Source organism: Echiichthys vipera, assembly GCF_963691815.1.
Source record: "Echiichthys vipera genome assembly, chromosome: 3".
In the NCBI taxonomy this organism is placed as follows: domain Eukaryota; kingdom Metazoa; phylum Chordata; class Actinopteri; order Perciformes; family Trachinidae; genus Echiichthys; species Echiichthys vipera.
Genome location: NC_139828.1, coordinates 912,103 through 930,674, shown reverse-complemented (window position 1 = coordinate 930,674; position 18,572 = coordinate 912,103). Strand labels below are relative to the sequence as shown.

The 18,572-nt window shown below is 52.2% G+C and overlaps 1 protein-coding gene across 1 annotated transcript; it reads left to right on the top strand.

Annotated features, from left to right (window-relative positions):
• The first annotated feature begins 438 nt into the window (after nt 1-438).
• LOC310966502 (NLR family CARD domain-containing protein 3-like) lies at nt 439-17,602 on the top strand. The gene is made up of 8 exons (XM_083940254.1): nt 439-1,003; nt 11,035-11,113; nt 11,254-11,479; nt 11,718-13,497; nt 13,601-13,774; nt 15,651-15,824; nt 16,289-16,335; nt 16,759-17,602. Exons 1-8 carry the CDS (start codon nt 915-917, stop codon nt 17,295-17,297), a joined length of 3,108 nt encoding a protein of 1,035 aa, XP_083796380.1. The 5' UTR covers nt 439-914; the 3' UTR covers nt 17,298-17,602.
• Nucleotides 17,603-18,572: the final 970 nt, after the last annotated feature.

The following is an 18,572-nucleotide window of genomic DNA, read 5'->3' as shown; positions in this document are numbered from 1 at the left end:
ACAGAGGGCTAACTGTGCTAACCATGCTACGTATGCTAAACATGCTAACTATAAGAACCAGCTGCTCCAACCACAGAGGGCTAACTGTGCTAACCAGGCTAAGTATGCTAAACATGCTAATTATAAGAACCAGCTGCTCCAACCACAGAGGGCTAACTGTGCTAACCATGCTAAGTATGCTAAACATGCTAACTATAAGAACCAGCTGCTCCAACCACAGAGGGCTAACGGTGCTAACCATGCTAAGTATGCTAAACATGCTAACTATAAGAACCAGCTGCTCCAACCACAGAGGGCTAACTGTGCTAACCATGCTAAGTATGCTAAACATGCTAACTATAAGAACCAGCTGCTCCAACCACAGAGGGCTAACTGTGCTAACCGTGCTAAGTATGCTAAACATGCTAACTATAACAACCAGCTGCTCCAACCACAGAGGGCTAACGGTGCTAACCATGCTAAGTATGCTAAACATGCTTACTATAAGAACCAGCTGCTCCAACAAAAGAGGGCTAACGGTGCTAACCATGCTAAGTATGCTAAACATGCTAACTATAAGAACCAGCTGCTCCAACCACAGAGGGCTAACGGTGCTAACCTTCCAAAAGAGGAAGTCTCTAAATGAACATGGTTCTGTTGGTTAACTCCATGAAAGCTTTTATTTTGAAATCCCTTCACACATTGAAACAGGAACTCTAACTGGGAAAAGTGTGAACATGAAATGAAGAGTTTTTGGATTCTTTGTCCAAAAGAACAAATGTTGCTAACGTCTTGTTCCTTTTCAGCCCAGTTGATTGAAGTGATGTCAGTAATGAAGGAGAGGATGTGAATGAACGGTGTTGGGCTGTATCTCTTTAAATGTTCCCTTCTGTCATTTGAATGCATTTGGTCCTGACAGAGACGTGGACTCTGCTATGAACCAGTGTGAGGACGGAGAGGACGGAGCCCCTCTCTCTAAAACCACTCTGTGTGGGGAACATGAGGGACAGACCAAAGCTCAGAGGTGAGAGGAGGAGGAGGAGGAAGATGATGATGGACTCTTCTTCATGTCAGAGCTCAGATCACTCCACCATCATGATTCACACTGAGCTCCTGAACATGTTTGCTTAGAATATGAACGACTCACTTTATTAGTTCACAAAGAGCCAACGACTGATGATCCACTGAGATGAGACGCCATCTTTGATCAGATTACATGTTGATGACCAGGACAACGTTACTCATCCACTGTCTTTGTATCAGGGAGCAGCAGCAGAGACCTGCACCTGGACCTGGACCTGGACCTGGATCTGGATCTGGATCTGGACCTGGACCTGGATCTGGACCTGGACCTGGATCTGGACCTGGACCCAGCTGTGTGTCCATGAAGAGTGACCGGTCTAAGGACTGGTTTGTTGAATTTAAAGATGAACAACCTGCTGATGGAAGGTGAGAATTCAAAACTGAACTTTGTTATTATCTGACTGAGTCAAATTGTCTCATCTTCAGCCTCTGATCCTGGATCAGGTCTCGGGGGCAGCAGCTCCAGCCTCTGATCCTGGATCAGGTCTCGGGGGCAGCAGCTCCAGCCTCTGATCCTGGATCAGGTCTCAGGGGCAGCAGCTCCAGCCTCTGATCCTGGATCAGGTCTCAGGGGCAGCAGCTCCAGCCTCTGATCCTGGATCAGGTCTCAGGGGCAGCAGCTCCAGCAGGGACCCCAAACTTCCCTTTCCCGGGCCACATTAACCAGCTCTAACTGGGGGATCCTGAGGCGTTCCCAGGCCAGTGTGGAGATCTAACCTCTCCACCTGGTCCTGGGTCTTCCCCGAGGCCTCCTCCCAGCTGGACTCCAGCCCCCCTCCTGAGGAAACACATTTCAGACGCTTGGACCTGGACCTGGTTCTTTGGGTCCTGACCTGGTTCTTTGGGTCCTGACCCAGCTTTCAGGACCACAGGTGAGGGTAGGAACCAGGACTGAAGGTAGATCCAGAGCTTTGCCTTCCTCAGCTCTCTGTTCATCACAACGGTCCTGTAGAGCGACTGCAGCCCCTCCCCACCACGACTACGCCTCCATATCCTGTCAATGAAAATCACAAACAGGATGTGTGACAAAGTTCACCCCTGGAGGAGGCCGACCCCCACCGGGAACCACTCCGACTCACTGCCCAGGATCCGGACTCAGCTCTCTCTTTGGGGGTTCAGAGACTGGACCCCCTCAGAAGTGACCCCCTCCCCCCAGACTCCCCCAGCACCTCCCACAGTATCTCCAGGGACCCGGTCATGTGCCTTCTCCAGATCCACAAAGCACATGTAGACCGGATGGGCACACTCCCAGACCCCCTCCAGGATCCTTGAGAGTGCAGAGCTGGTCCTGGTCCAGGTCCAGGACTGGATCCACCTGGTTCCTCTTCAGTCTGAGGTTCTACAGGACCAACCTCCTTTCCAGCACCTTGGAGTCGACTTCACCAGGGAGGCTGAGGAGTGTGATCCCCCTGGAACTGGCTCACACCCTCTGGTCCCCCTTTCTGGACAGGAACCACCACCCCGGTCTGCCACTCCCTCGGCACTGTCCCAGACTTCCACCAGTGTGTCAGAGACGTGTGGACCAGGACCAGGACCAGGACCAGGACCAGGACGGCCCCTCCAGACCCAGAGCTTTCAGCATGTGTGGATGCAGCTCATGGATCCTGGGGCTTTGCCTCTGTGGACTTGTTTCCTTCCTCAGTGACTTCTGTCAGAGATGTTGACGATGATCCCCATCAGCCTCCAGCTCTGCCTCTACAAAAGAGGGCGTGTTGGGCCCATTCAGGACTTCCTCAGAGTCCTTCCACCGCCCCATGACCTCATCAGCTGAGGTCACCAGCGTCCCGTCCTTACTGTAAACAGCTTGGACGGTTCCCCGTGTCCCCCTCCTGAGGTGCTGAATGGTGGTCCAGAAGCACCTCGGTGCCCCCTAAAGTCCTTCTCCAGGACTTCTGTGAACTCCTCCCACACCCGCTGCTTTGCCTCTGACCCAGCAGAGGCTGCAGCCCTTCAGACCTGTGGGGACCTCAGAACCACCTCCGGAGTCTTCTGGGAGACCAGATCCTGAAGGCCTCCTTCTTCAGGGGGACCCCTGACCCCCGGGGTCCACCACGGTGTTCCAGGGTCCCCGCCCCTTGAGGCACCTGAGACCTTGAGGCCACAGCTCACCGCTGCAGCTTCAGCAGTGGAAGCTTTGAACATCGCCCACTCCGGTTCGATGCCCCCAACCTCCACAGGGACGCCAGAAAAGCTCCTCCGGAGGTGTGAGTTGAAGGTCTCTGGGACAGGGGCCTCCTCCAGACGTTCCCAGTTCACCCGCACTACTGGTTTGGGTTTACCCGGTCTGTCCAGAACCTTCCCCATCCTCTGACCAACTCATCCCCAGATGGTGATCAGCTGACAGCTCTGCCCCTCTCTTCACCCGAGTGTCCAGAACATCCGGCCTCAGATCAGATGAGACCATCACAGACTGGATCCTGGACCTTGGGCCTAGGGTGCTCTGGAACCAGGTCCACTTCTGAGCCTCCTTCTGTTCCAACATGGTGTTTGTTAAAGAGGATCCAGGACCAGCACACAGGTCTAACACCAGACGCTGGGGTTTAGATCAGGGAGGCCGTTCCTCCCAATCAGCCTCTCCAGGTGTCTCCATCGTTGCCCACGTGGGCGTTGAAGTCTCCCAGCAGGACTCTGGAGTCCCCTACTGGAGCCCCATGCAGGACTCCATTCAGGGTCTCCAAGAAGGCCCAAGACTCTGAACTGCTGTTCGCTGCATCTGCACCAACAACAGTCAGAGTCCCCCCCCACCACCCGCAGGCGTAAGGAGGCCACCCTCTGGTCCACCGGGGTGAACTCCAACACCGCGGCGCTCAGCCGGGGGTTTGGGAGTATCCCCGCACCCGCTCGGCGCCTCACACCCTGGGCACCTCCAGAGAAGACCAGGGTCCAACCCCTATACAGAGTACGGTTTCAGAACCGAGACTGTGTGTGGAGGTGAGCCCCCCCAGATCTAACTGGGAGCTCCACCTCCTGCTCAGATTACATGTTGATGAACAGGACAACGTTACTGGTCCACTGTCTTTGTATCAGGAAGCAGCAGCAGAGACCTGGACCAGAACCTGGACCTGAACCTGGATCTGGACCTGGACCTGGACCCAGCTGTGTGTCCATGAAGAGTGACCGGTCTAAGGACTGGTTTGAGGACTTTAAAGTCGGCCAACCTGCTGATGGAAGGTGAGAATTAAAAACTGAACTTTGTTATTATCCCAGCGTCAGGATCAGGTCTATACATGTATAGTCCTGATCCTGACGCTTGGATCAGGTCTATACATGTATAGTCCTGATCCTGACGCTGGGATCAGGTCTATACATGTATAGTCCTGATCCTGACGCTGGGATCAGGTCTATACATGTATAGTCCTGGTCCTGACGCTGGGATCAGGTCTATACATGTATAGTCCTGATCCTGACGCTGGGATCAGGTCTCAGAATAAGACTCTGTATCAGTAATGTTGATATAATAGAAGAAGAGGAAGAAGACATACTCTTGATCCTTATGATGATAAACAATGACAGAGTCTGGTACTTTTTCCTTTTGAAACTGCTTTTCATTAGTTTGTTTGTTTGTATCAGGATGCAGCAGAGACCTGGACCTGGACCTGGACCTGGACCCAGCTGTGTGTCCATGAAGAGCGACCGGTCTAAGGACTGGTTTGAGGACTTTAAAGTCGGCCAACCTGCTGATGGAAGGTGAGAATTAAAAACTGAACTTTGTTATTATCCCAGCGTCAGGATCAGGTCTATACATGTATAGTCCTGATCCTGACGCTTGGATCAGGTCTATACATGTATAGTCCTGATCCTGACGCTGGGATCAGGTCTATACATGTATAGTCCTGATCCTGACGCTGGGATCAGGTCTATACATGTATAGTCCTGGTCCTGACGCTGGGATCAGGTCTATACATGTTTAGTCCTGATCCTGACGCTGGGATCAGGTCTTTACATGTATAGTCCTGATCCTGACGCTGGGATCAGGTCTCAGAATAAGACTCTGTATCAGTAATGTTGATATAATAGAAGAAGAGGAAGAAGACATACTCTTGATCCTTATGATGATAAACAATGACAGAGTCTGGGACTTTTTCCTTTTGAAACTGCTTTTCATTAGTTTGTTTGTTTGTATCAGGATGCAGCAGAGACCTGGACCTGGACCTGGACCTGGACCCAGCTGTGTGTCCATGAAGAGCGACCGGTCTAAGGAGTGGTTTGAGACATTTAAAGTCGGCCAACCTGCTGATGGAAGGTGAGAATTCAAAACTGAACTTTGTTATTAACTGACTGAGTCAAATTGTCTCATCTTCAGCCTCTGATCCTGGATCAGGTCTCAGGGGCAGCAGCTCCAGCAGGGACCCCAAACGTCCCTTTCCCGGGCCACATTAACCAGCTCTAACTGGGGGATCCTGAGGCGTTCCCAGGCCAGTGTGGAGAACTAATCTCTCCACCTGGTCCTGGGTCTTCCCCGAGGCCTCCTCCCAGCTGGACGTGCCTGGAACACCTCCCTAGGGAGGCGCCCAGGGTTCATCCTTACCAGATGATCCTAAACCACCTCAACTGGCTCCTTTCAACACAAAGGAGCAGCGGCTGGCTACAAAAGAGGGCGTGTTGGTCGGATTCAGGAGTTCCTCAAAGTCCTTCCGCTGCCCAATGACCTCATCAGCTGAGGGCACCAGCGTCCCGTCCTTACTGTAAACAGCTTGGACGGTTCCCCGTGTCCCCCTCCTGAGGTGCTGAATGGTTTTCCAGAAGCACCTCGGTGCCCCCCAAAGTCCTTCTCCAGGACTTCTGTGAACTCCTCCCACACCCGCTGCTTTGCCTCTGACCCAGCAGAGGCTGCAGCCCTTCAGACCTGTCGGTACCTTAGAACCACCTCCGGAGTCTTCTGGGAGACAAGATCCTGAAGGCATCCTTCTTCAGGGGGACAGCTTCCCTGACCCCCGGGGTCCACCACGGTGTTCCAGGGTCCCCGCCCCTTGAGGCACCTAAGACCTTGAGGCCACAGCTCACCGCTTGAGGATCAAAGATCTCTGGGACAGGGGCCTCCTCCAGACGTTCCCAGTTCACCCGCACTACTGGTTTGGGTTTACCCGGTCCGTCCAGAACCTTCCCCATCCTCTGACCAACTCATCCCCAGATGGTGATCAGCTGACAGCTCTGCCCCTCTCTTCACCCGAGTGTCCAAAACATCCGGCCTCAGATCAGATGAGACCATCACAAACTGGATCCTGGACCTTTGGCCTAGGGTGCTCTGGAACCAGGTCCACTTCTGAGCCTCCTTCTGTTCCAACATGGTGTTTGTTAAAGAGGATCCAGGACCAGGAGGCCGTTCCTCCCAATCAGCCTCTCCAGGTGTCTCCATCGTTGCCCACGTGACCGTTGAAGTCTCCCAGCCGGACTATGGAGTCCCCTACTGGAGCCCCATGCAGGACTCCATTCAGGGTCTCCAAGAAGGCCCAAGACTCTGAACTGCTGTTCGCTGCATCTGCACCAACAACAGTCAGAGTCCCCCCCCACCACCCTCAGGCGTAAGGAGGCCACCCTCTGGTCCACCGGGGTGAACTCCAACACCGCGGCGCTCAGCCGGGGGTTTGAGAGTCTCCCCACATTAGCCCGGCCCCTCACACCCTGGGCCCCTCCAGACTAGAATAGGGTCCAATCCCTATCCAGAGTACGGTTCCAGAACCGAGACTGTGTGTGGAGGTGAGCTCCCCCAGATCTAACTGGTAGCTCCACCTCCTGCTCAGATTACATGTTGATGAACAGGACAACGTTACTGGTCTACTGTCTTTGTATCAGGAAGCAGCAGCAGAGACCTGGACCAGAACCTGGACCTGAACCTGGACCTGGATCTGTATCTGGACCCAGCTGTGAGAATTCAAAACTGAACTTTGTTATTATCTGACTGAGTCAAATTGTCTCATCTTCAGCCTCTGATCCTGGATCAGGTCTCGGGGGCAGCAGCTCCAGCAGGGGACCCCAAACTTCCCTTTCCCGGGCCACATTAACCAGCTCTAACTGGGGGACGCCGAGGCGTTCCCAGGCCAGTGTGGAGATCTAATCTCTCCACCTGGTCCTGGGTCTTCCCCGAGGCCTCCTCCCAGCTGGACGTGCCTGGAACACCTCCCTAGGGAGGCGCCCAGGGTTCATCCTTACCAGATGATCCTGAACCACCTCAACTGGCTCCTTTCAACACAAAGGAGCAGCGGCTGGCTACAAAAGAGGGCGTGTTGGGCCCATTCAGGACTTCCTCAAAGTCCTTCCACCGCCCCATGACCTCATCAGCTGAGGTCACCAGCGTCCCGTCCTTACTGTAAACAGCTTGGACGGTTCCCCGTGTCCCCCTCCTGAGGTGCTGAATGGTGGTCCAGAAGCACCTCGGTGCCCCCCAAAGTCCTTCTCCAGGACTTCTGTGAACTCCTCCCACACCCGCTGCTTTGCCTCTGACCCAGCAGAGGCTGCAGCCCTTCAGACCTGTGGGGACCTTAGAACCACCTCCGGAGTCTTCTGGGAGACCAGATCCTGAAGGCCTCCTTCTTCAGGGTTACCGCCCCTTGAGACACCTAACCAACAAACTCCGGCTCCTTCCCCCATAGAGAGGTGACGCTCCACGTCCCCAGAGCCTCTGCAGCAGCGCGGTTTTTAGAACCGAGACTGTGTGTGGAGGTGAGCCCCCCCAGATCTAACTGGGAGCTCCACCTCCTGCTCAGATTACATGTTGATGAACAGGACAACGTTACTGGTCCACTGTCTTTGTATCAGGAAGCAGCAGCAGAGACCTGGACCAGAACCTGGACCTGAACCTGGACCTGGATCTGTATCTGGACCCAGCTGTGTGTCCATGAAGAGTGACCGGTCTAAGGACTGGTTTGAGGACTTTAAAGTCGGCCAACCTGCTGATGGAAGGTGAGAATTAAAAACTGAACTTTGTTATTATCCCAGCGTCAGGATCAGGTCTATACATGTATAGTCCTGATCCTGACGCTGGGATCAGGTCATACATGTATAGTCCTGGTCCTGACGCTGGGATCAGGTCTATACATGTATAGTCCTGATCCTGACGCTGGGATCAGGTCTCAGAATAAGACTCTGTATCAGTAATGTTGATATAATAGAAGAAGAGGAAGAAGACATACTCTTGATCCTTATGATGATAAACAATGACAGAGTCTGGTACTTTTTCCTTTTGAAACTGCTTTTCATTAGTTTGTTTGTTTGTATCAGGATGCAGCAGAGACCGGGACCTGGACCTGGACCTGGACCCAGCTGTGTGTCCATGAAGAGTGACCGGTCTAAGGACTGGTTTGAGACATTTAAAGTCGGCCAACCTGCTGATGGAAGGTGAGAATTCAAAACTGAACTTTGTTATTAACTGACTGAGTCAAATTGTCTCATCTTCAGCCTCTGATCCTGGATCAGGTCTCAGGGGCAGCAGCTCCAGCAGGGACCCCAAACGTCCCTTTCCCGGGCCACATTAACCAGCTCTAACTGGGGGATCCTGAGGCTCTCCACCTGGTCCTGGGTCTTCCCCGAGGCCTCCTCCCAGCTGGACGTGCCTGGAACACCTCCCTAGGGAGGCGCCCAGGGTTCATCCTTACCAGATGATCCTAAACCACCTCAACTGGCTCCTTTCAACACAAAGGAGCAGCGGCTGGCTACAAAAGAGGGCGTGTTGGTCGGATTCAGGAGTTCCTCAAAGTCCTTCCGCTGCCCAATGACCTCATCAGCTGAGGGCACCAGCGTCCCGTCCTTACTGTAAACAGCTTGGACGGTTCCCCGTGTCCCCCTCCTGAGGTGCTGAATGGTTTTCCAGAAGCACCTCGGTGCCCCCCAAAGTCCTTCTCCAGGACTTCTGTGAACTCCTCCCACACCCGCTGCTTTGCCTCTGACCCAGCAGAGGCTGCAGCCCTTCAGACCTGTCGGTACCTTAGAACCACCTCCGGAGTCTTCTGGGAGACAAGATCCTGAAGGCATCCTTCTTCAGGGGGACAGCTTCCCTGACCCCCGGGGTCCACCACGGTGTTCCAGGGTCCCCGCCCCTTGAGGCACCTAAGACCTTGAGGCCACAGCTCACCGCTTGAGGATCAAAGATCTCTGGGACAGGGGCCTCCTCCAGACGTTCCCAGTTCACCCGCACTACTGGTTTGGGTTTACCCGGTCCGTCCAGAACCTTCCCCATCCTCTGACCAACTCATCCCCAGATGGTGATCAGCTGACAGCTCTGCCCCTCTCTTCACCCGAGTGTCCAAAACATCCGGCCTCAGATCAGATGAGACCATCACAAACTGGATCCTGGACCTTTGGCCTAGGGTGCTCTGGAACCAGGTCCACTTCTGAGCCTCCTTCTGTTCCAACATGGTGTTTGTTAAAGAGGATCCAGGACCAGGAGGCCGTTCCTCCCAATCAGCCTCTCCAGGTGTCTCCATCGTTGCCCACGTGACCGTTGAAGTCTCCCAGCCGGACTATGGAGTCCCCTACTGGAGCCCCATGCAGGACTCCATTCAGGGTCTCCAAGAAGGCCCAAGACTCTGAACTGCTGTTCGCTGCATCTGCACCAACAACAGTCAGAGTCCCCCCCCACCACCCTCAGGCGTAAGGAGGCCACCCTCTGGTCCACCGGGGTGAACTCCAACACCGCGGCGCTCAGCCGGGGGTTTGAGAGTCTCCCCACATTAGCCCGGCCCCTCACACCCTGGGCCCCTCCAGAGTAGAATAGGGTCCAATCCCTATCCAGAGTACGGTTCCAGAACCGAGACTGTGTGTGGAGGTGAGCTCCCCCAGATCTAACTGGTAGCTCCACCTCCTGCTCAGATTACATGTTGATGAACAGGACAACGTTACTGGTCTACTGTCTTTGTATCAGGAAGCAGCAGCAGAGACCTGGACCAGAACCTGGACCTGAACCTGGACCTGGATCTGTATCTGGACCCAGCTGTGAGAATTCAAAACTGAACTTTGTTATTATCTGACTGAGTCAAATTGTCTCATCTTCAGCCTCTGATCCTGGATCAGGTCTCGGGGGCAGCAGCTCCAGCAGGGGACCCCAAACTTCCCTTTCCCGGGCCACATTAACCAGCTCTAACTGGGGGACGCCGAGGCGTTCCCAGGCCAGTGTGGAGATCTAATCTCTCCACCTGGTCCTGGGTCTTCCCCGAGGCCTCCTCCCAGCTGGACGTGCCTGGAACACCTCCCTAGGGAGGCGCCCAGGGTTCATCCTTACCAGATGATCCTGAACCACCTCAACTGGCTCCTTTCAACACAAAGGAGCAGCGGCTGGCTACAAAAGAGGGCGTGTTGGGCCCATTCAGGACTTCCTCAAAGTCCTTCCACCGCCCCATGACCTCATCAGCTGAGGTCACCAGCGTCCCGTCCTTACTGTAAACAGCTTGGACGGTTCCCCGTGTCCCCCTCCTGAGGTGCTGAATGGTGGTCCAGAAGCACCTCGGTGCCCCCCAAAGTCCTTCTCCAGGACTTCTGTGAACTCCTCCCACACCCGCTGCTTTGCCTCTGACCCAGCAGAGGCTGCAGCCCTTCAGACCTGTGGGGACCTTAGAACCACCTCCGGAGTCTTCTGGGAGACCAGATCCTGAAGGCCTCCTTCTTCAGGGTTACCGCCCCTTGAGACACCTAACCAACAAACTCCGGCTCCTTCCCCCATAGAGAGGTGACGCTCCACGTCCCCAGAGCCTCTGCAGCAGCGCCCTGACCCCAGCAGTTCCTCCTGCGAGTGTTGGGCCCACAGGACGGAGAGGAGGGAGGCGCCACATCACTTTTTCGGGCTCTGCCCGGCCAGCCTCCGTGGCAAACCCGGCCACCAGGCGCTCGCCGGTGAGCCCTCCGCCTGGGTCTGGCTGCAGACGGAGGGCTCGGGCTTCCTCCGGGCAGGGTCTCTCTTCTTCTTCCTCGTTTTTCCATAGAGTCTTTATTTAAGACATAACTCAGGTACTTGGGACTGAACTGTTCTTCTTTTCTCTGCAGAGTTGAGCAGGAGCGCTCCGAGGTTCCCACTGATCGGTCCGCTCAGCAGCATCACACACACCTGGACTCAGTGTTTACGGTGCGTACATGTGCAAACACACCTTTCACTGTGAACTTCATCAACTCCATATTAAATGATGATGGGGCCGTTCAGGAACAGCCTGATGAATCACATGTTGTGTTGAAGCAGTTTGAATCCACTTCATCGTTCTGTTCCAGCTGCTGGAGGAGAACATCGTCACTTTTGTGAAGAATGAGCTGAAGAGGATCCACAAGGTTCTGAGTCCAGATTACCCAGAATTCTTAGAGAGTCAGAGGGAGGATGAGGAGGTGTTGGACAGTGGGGATGAAGAGCAGAGGAGCAGCAGAGAGGCGTTTCTGAAGATCACACAGTTGTTCCTGAGGAGAATGAAGCAGGAGGAGCTGGCTGACTGTCTGCAGAGCAGTAAGAGGATCTGAACGTCTTTAACATGATGGAAAAGGGAAATGGAGGCAGCATGGGAGAAGTTTACATTTCCAAACTGTGCTGCACACATCTGCATCAGACCAGAGGCTGTTTGTCCTCCACTGATGAGCTGAATGAAACTGTTGGAGGAGGAACTATACAGCCAGTGTTCAATGTTCTGTTGTCTGGTTTTCTGTAGGATCCACTCACTGGTTTCATTTGTTCTTTGTTCGTTCAGGAAGTCATTCTGGAGTTTGTCGACGTGAACTGAAGTCTCACCTGAAGAAGAAGTTCCAGTGTGTGTTTGAGGGGATCGCTAAAGCAGGAAACCCGACTCTTCTGAATCAGATCTACACAGAGATCTTCATCACAGAGGGAGGGAGTGCAGAGGTCAATGATGAACATGAGGTCAGACAGATTGAAGCAGCATCCAGGAAACACGACAGACCAGAAACAACAATCAGATGTGGAGACATCTTTAAAGCCTCACCTGGAAGAGAGGAACCAATCAGAGCAGTGATGACAAAGGGAGTGGCTGGCATTGGGAAAACAGTCCTAACACAGAAGTTCACTCTGGACTGGGCTGAAGGCGAAGCCAACCAGGACGTACACTTCACATTTCCATTCACTTTCAGAGAGCTGAATGTGCTGAAGCAGAGAAAGTTCAGCTTGGTGGAACTTGTTCATCACTTCTTTAGTGAAACCAAAGAAGCAGGAATCTGCAGGTTTGAAGAGTTCCAGGTCGTGTTCATCTTTGACGGTCTGGACGAGTGTCGACTTCCTCTGGACTTCCACAACACTGAGGTCCTGACTGATGTTACAGAGTCCACCTCAGTGGATGTGCTGCTGACAAACCTCATCAGGGGGAAACTGCTTCCCTCTGCTCGCCTCTGGATCACCACACGACCTGCAGCAGCCAATCAGATCCCTCCTGAGTGTGTTGACATGGTGACAGAGGTCCGAGGGTTCACTGACCCACAGAAGGACGAGTACTTCAGGAAGAGATTCAGAGATGAGGAGCAGGCCGGCAGAATCATCTCCCACATCAAGACTTCACGAAGCCTCCACATCATGTGCCACATCCCAGTCTTCTGCTGGATCACTGCTACAGTTCTGGAGGAAGTGACAAGAACCAGAGAGGGAGCAGAGCTGCCCAAGACCCTGACTGAGATGTACATCCACTTCCTGGTGGTTCAGTCCAAACTGAAGAAGGTCAAGTATGATGGAGGAGCTGAGACGGATCCACACTGGAGTCAAGAGAGCAGGAAGATGATCGAGTCTCTGGGGAAACTGGCTTTTGAGCAGCTGCAGAAAGGAAACCTGATCTTCTATGAGTCAGACCTGAGAGAGTGTGGCATCGATATCAGAGCAGCCTCAGTGTACTCAGGAGTGTTCACACAGGTCTTTAAAGAGGAGAGAGCACTGTACCAGGACAAGGTGTTCTGCTTCATCCATCTGAGTGTTCAGGAGTTTCTGGCTGCTCTTCATGTCCATCTGACGTTCACCAACTCTGGAGTCAACCTGCTGTCAGGAGAACAAACAAGAAACAAGCCTGAACCAACACGTCTCTACCAGAGTGCTGTGGACGAGGCCTTACAGAGTCCAAACGGACACCTGGACTTGTTCCTCCGCTTCCTCCTGGGTCTTTCACTAGAGACCAACCAGAATCACCTACGAGGCCTGCTGACACAGACAGGAAGTAGTTCACAGACAAAAGAGGAAACAGTCCAGTACATCGAGAAGAAGATCAGAAAGAATCTGTCTGCAGAGAAAAGCATCAATCTGTTCCACTGTCTGAATGAACTGGAGGATCGTTCTCTGGTGGAGGAGATCCAACAGTCCCTGAGTTCAGGACGTCTCTCCACAGATAAACTGTCTCCTGCTCAGTGTTCAGCTCTGGGCTTCATCTTACTGACATCAGGAAAAGATCTGGACGTGTTTGACCTGAAGAAGTACTCTGCTTCAGAGGAGGCTCTTCTGAGGCTGCTGCCAGTGGTCAAAGCCTCCAACAAAGCTCTGTACGTGCTCACATGAATATCAGATTAATGTAGTTTTTATTCATTCAGAACTAACAACCATTGTTTGTCATTACTGTCTCATGTATTGCTGATTCCTCTTCAGACTGAGTGGCTGTAACCTGTCAGAGAGAAGCTGTGCAGCTCTGTCCTCAGTCCTCAGCTCCCAGTCCTCTAGTCTGAGACATCTGGACCTGAGTAACAGCGACCTGCAGGACTCAGGAGTGGATCTGGTGTCTGATGGACTGAAGAGTCCACACTGCAGACTGGAGACTCTCAGGTTGGTGCTCTGCGTTTTTAAAATGATGACCCTGTGAACTCTGAATTTCTTCATGTATCCCTGATCTAAATCTGAGCGGTCGTGTGTTGTCAGACTTCTTTGCTAGCCACGGATCGTCTTTAACTAACACCATGTTGGAACATGAGGATGCTCAGAAGTGTCCTGTGGGAAATAACCAGGGTTTCCTTCTTTCTTTGTACGTGTTTCTTAGTCTATGATGTAAATCCTTGGTTTCTGTGTGTTGATTACCACAACAGTGGAGCTGTGGATGAGTGCTGGGGGATTGTGGAGAGGAGTCACATGGGGCTTTCAAATGGTGAAGTTTGGTGCTCGTAAAACATTGATAACATCCACTGGGGTCATAAACATTGGGTAGTGTGTGTTCTGTTACTGTGATGTCCTTGTGTCTGTGAGGTGCTTTGATGTGACTGTTTATATGCTGAAGCTATCTGGAGAACGGGAGAGAACAGTTCAGACCCGGTTGTGGGAGCGTCTCTCCTGTATGCATGCAGCTTAGTAAAGACATGATTTGAGAAACACTGAGGACTCCAGAGAATGTCTTTCACAGTACGTGGTACCAGAGCATCCTAGGCCAAAGGTCCATGATTGATTTTGTGATCGTATCTTCTGATCTGAGGCCGTATGTTTTGGTTCATTCAGAACTAACAACCATTGTTTGTCTGGAGTCTCCCTTAGAGAGAGGGGGAGAAGTTCAGCATCCGTGAGGAACTCGGAGTAGAGCCGCTGCTCCTTTGCGTTGAAAGGAGCCAGTTGAGGTGGTTCAGGATCATCTGGTCTGGATGAACCCTGGGCGCCTCCCTAGGGAGGTGTTCCAGGCACGTCCAGCTGGGAGGAGGCCTCAGGGAAGACCCAGGACCAGGTGGAGAGATTAGATCTCCACACTGGCCTGGGAACGCCTCAGGATCCCCCAGTTAGAGCTGGTTAATGTGGCCCGGGAAAGGGAAGTTTGGGGTCCCTGCTGGAGCTGCTGCCCCTCAGACCTGATCCAGGATCAGAGGCTGAAGATGAGTGAGTGATGAGTCTGATCAATCATGGGATGAACTTTCTGTTTCATTATTTTAGGATGAGCGGCTGCAACCTGTCAGAGAGAAGCTGTGCAGCTCTGTCCTCAGTCCTCAGCTCCCAGTCCTCTAGTCTGAGACATCTGGACCTGAGTAACAACGACCTGCAGGACTCAGGAGTGGATCTGGTGTCTGATGGACTGAAGAGTCCACACTGCAGACTGGAGACTCTCAGGTTGGTGCTCTGCTGTTTTAAAATGATGACCCTCTGAACTCTGATTCTCTTTGTTTCCTACTAGAGAGCAGTTTGTGAATTGTCCTGTTTGTCTGTTTGTGTGTCCCTGCAAGAACCATTCATCCGATCAACTTCACACTTGGCAGCTGTTTTACTGGGGAGCCAAGTGAGAGCAGTGTTAGGTGCAATTTGGACACATGTTCAATATCAATACACTTCTAATATTCCCAAAGCAACTGCTGTGCAGCAGTGTGGGGTTGGTCTTCTGGGAGTCCACCATGTCAGAGCTGACATCAGCTGTCAGCTGTTGCCTTAGTAACAGTAAACATTCAGTCGTCTGTCTAAATACAGGAAGTGATGTGTCGGATAAATGAATAACACTGAAGAATGAATAAGGCCGAGTTAGTGATGAGTGGATGTTGAATATGGATGCTTCTGTCTGCTTCAACACTCATCAGAGAAGAGAGAAGCACGACAAAGAAGAAATGCAATTTCACCGACTGTGACGCATCAACGAGGTTCTCCACCAGCACTGATGTTATTACACTGGGGTGTGTGTGTGTGTGTGTGTGTGTGTGTGTGTGTGTGTGTGTGTGTGTGTGTGTGTGTGTGTGTGTAGTCTCTCAGGCTGTCTGGTCTCAGAGGAAGGCTTTGCTTCTCTGGTCTCAGCTCTGAGCTCCAACCCGTCCCATCTGAGAGAACTGGACCTGAGCTACAATCATCCAGGAGACTCAGGAGAGAAGCTTCTGTCTGCTGGACTCAAGGATCCACACTGGAGACTGGACTCTCTCAGGTATGGACAGACAGACAGACTGAACTCTCTCAGGTATGGACAGACAGACAGACTGGACTCTCTCAGGTGTGGACAGACAGACAGACTGGACTCTCTCAGGTGTGGACAGACAGACAGACTGGACTCTCTCAGGTGTGGACAGACAGACAGACTGGACTCTCTCAGGTGTGGACAGACAGACAGACTGGACTCTCTCAGGTGTGGACAGACAGACAGACTGGACTCTCTCAGGTATGGACAGACAGACAGACTGGACTCTCTCAGGTATGGACAGACAGACAGACTGGACTCTCTCAGGTGTGGACAGACAGACAGACTGGACTCTCTCAGGTGTGGACAGACGGACAGACTGGACTCTCTCAGGTGTGGACAGACAGACTGTTTGTGTCTCTAACTGATGAACTCTGGTTCCTGTTGAAGGACCTGATGAGTGAAGTTGATGGTGTCTTTGTGTCTTCCTGCAGGATGGACCATGGTGGACCACAGAGACTGAGACCTGGTCTGAGGAAGTGTGAGTGTGTTTTCAGTGTGATTCAGGAGAACTCAGCTGCTCATGTTACACTAGAGTTTGACATGTTCTGGACTGAAGTACAAACATGAACTTCTCCAGAGTTTCAATCAGGATCCAGCTTCTGTTTTTGTGCAGAAAGATTTTAGAACTGAATCCATTTCAAATCCACAAAGACCCCAAAGTGAAGTCAGTGATCCAACAGAACTAATGGGTCCATTTCATTAGCAGTGGAGCCAACAGAGAGCTCTCTTTGCTCCTTCTTCTTTGGACTCTGACATTAGAGAAGAGCTGTGTTGCCTTCAGGTGCTGCTTTAAACTCCGTATTCACAGTTTGACAGATAGAAGTTGTGTTCAGGAAGCCTTCAGTTTTCTAAATCACAGATGAAAACCTGCAGCTGTGTTGTGTCTTGTTCTCTCCATCAGATGCCTGTGAACTGGAACTGGACACAAACACAGTAAACAGAAGACTCAAACTGTCTGACAACAACAGGAAGGTGACACGTGTGGAGGAGGATCAGTCATATCCTGATCATCCAGACAGGTTTGACTCCTGGGAACAGCTGCTGTGTAGAACTGGTCTGACTGGTCGCTGTTACTGGGAGGTCGAGTGGAGAGGAGGAGTTTATATATCAGTGAGTTACAGAGGAATCAGCAGGAGAGGAGACAGTAAATACTGTGTGTTTGGAGAGAATAATCAGTCCTGGAGTCTGCTCTGCTCTGATGATGATGGCCGTTACTTTGTCTGTCACAATGACAGAGAAACATCCATCACCTCCTGCGTCTCTCACAGAGCAGCAGTGTATGTGGACTGTCCTGCCGGCTCTCTGTCCTTCTACAGAGTCTCCTCTGACTCACTGATCCACCTCCACACCTTCAACACCACGTTCACTGAACCTCTTTATCCTGGGTTTAGGCTCTGGTCACCTGGTTCCTCAGTGTCTGTGTGTCCTCTGCAGGTCTGAGTCTCTCCTGTGCACAGAAACACTGAAGATCAGCTGCTGAAATCAAAGTTCAGTGTGTTCACCATCACACACACACTCTGCACTGTGAAGCAGATCTGTCTCACACTCACACACTGATCTGATTTCACCTCTTTGATCATCAACATTTAACACTTTAGCTAGAAACTCTTCCTGAAACGTGACGAGAGGAATCGATCTTTCTGAGTCATGATGTCGTATATTTCAAATGTGGAAAGCATCTGGAACCATCTCCATGTTTTCTAATGTTTCCAAAAGCTTTTAATAAAATCTATGCTTCTGTTGTATGTTGAGGGTCCACGTGTCTTCATTTCATCACTTTCAACATCAGCAGGTTCATCCTGAGGTGGATCTGGTCCTCGCCGTCGCAGTGTGAGCGCTCAGAGGGCGAGCAGCTCCTGGTTCATCCATTCTTGGAAACGCCTTTTCTCAGGAATCCCCCCTGGAGTAAGTTTGGTGTCTGTGAGTATAAAACATATATATATATGTTATGGTTTGTGTTGGATCAGGACCCAAATGCACGACTCGACTCTGGTTCAAAGTGCAACAAACAGTCTTCAATGTTCAAAAGGGTGCAAGCATAGGTGCGAGGTGGAGGGGTGGTGCGAGGTCCCAGGATCCTGATGTGGTAGGTGGAGTCACCGAGGAGTGCGTGGATGCAGGTGGCGTGATGTGAGGTCCGCTGTAGGGTAATGGCGATGCAGTGAGAGAGCTCCGGGGAGCAGGTCCACAGGCAGGTCCACAGGCAGGTCCACAGGCAGGTCCACAGGCAGATCCACAGGCAGGTCCACAGGCAGGTCCACAGGCAGGTCCACAGGCAGGTCCACAGGCAGGTCCACAGGCAGGTCCACAGGCAGGCAGGGAGGAAGCAACGCTCAGGACTTCACAGCAAGCACAGTAATCTGGAGCAAGGTCACTAAACCACAGGGAGATTAGCTTCACAAGCTAAGCACAGAGCACAGGGCAAAAAAATACAAAGAAGCCAGGATCCAAACAGCCACGGAGACTGACGAAACGATCTGGTGATGAGCAGGAGAGAAACCAGTGGCTTTATAGGAGGCTTGGTTATAGAGTGAGTTCACCTGCTTCACCTGTGGTGAAGAAGCCACGCCCACATGCACACACAGCACAGACGGGGGGAAAGACACAGGAGGAATAATACAGACAGGGACACAACAACACACACAAGGAAAACTCAGGGCTGCCATGATGGAATCATGACGGTACCACCCCCCAAAGATTGACTCCAGACGGTCT

Bases quoted from the DNA above. Each gene is read 5' to 3' on its own strand.
- LOC310966502 (XM_083940254.1), top strand. From the start codon at position 915: ATGAACCAGTGTGAGGACGGAGAGGACGGAGCCCCTCTCTCTAAAACC. The intron at 13,775-15,650 runs GTTGGTGCTCTG...GTGTGTGTGTAG, and splicing joins TGCAGACTGGAGACTCTCAG to TCTCTCAGGCTGTCTGGTCT. The intron at 16,336-16,758 runs GTGAGTGTGTTT...TCTCTCCATCAG, and splicing joins GAGACCTGGTCTGAGGAAGT to ATGCCTGTGAACTGGAACTG.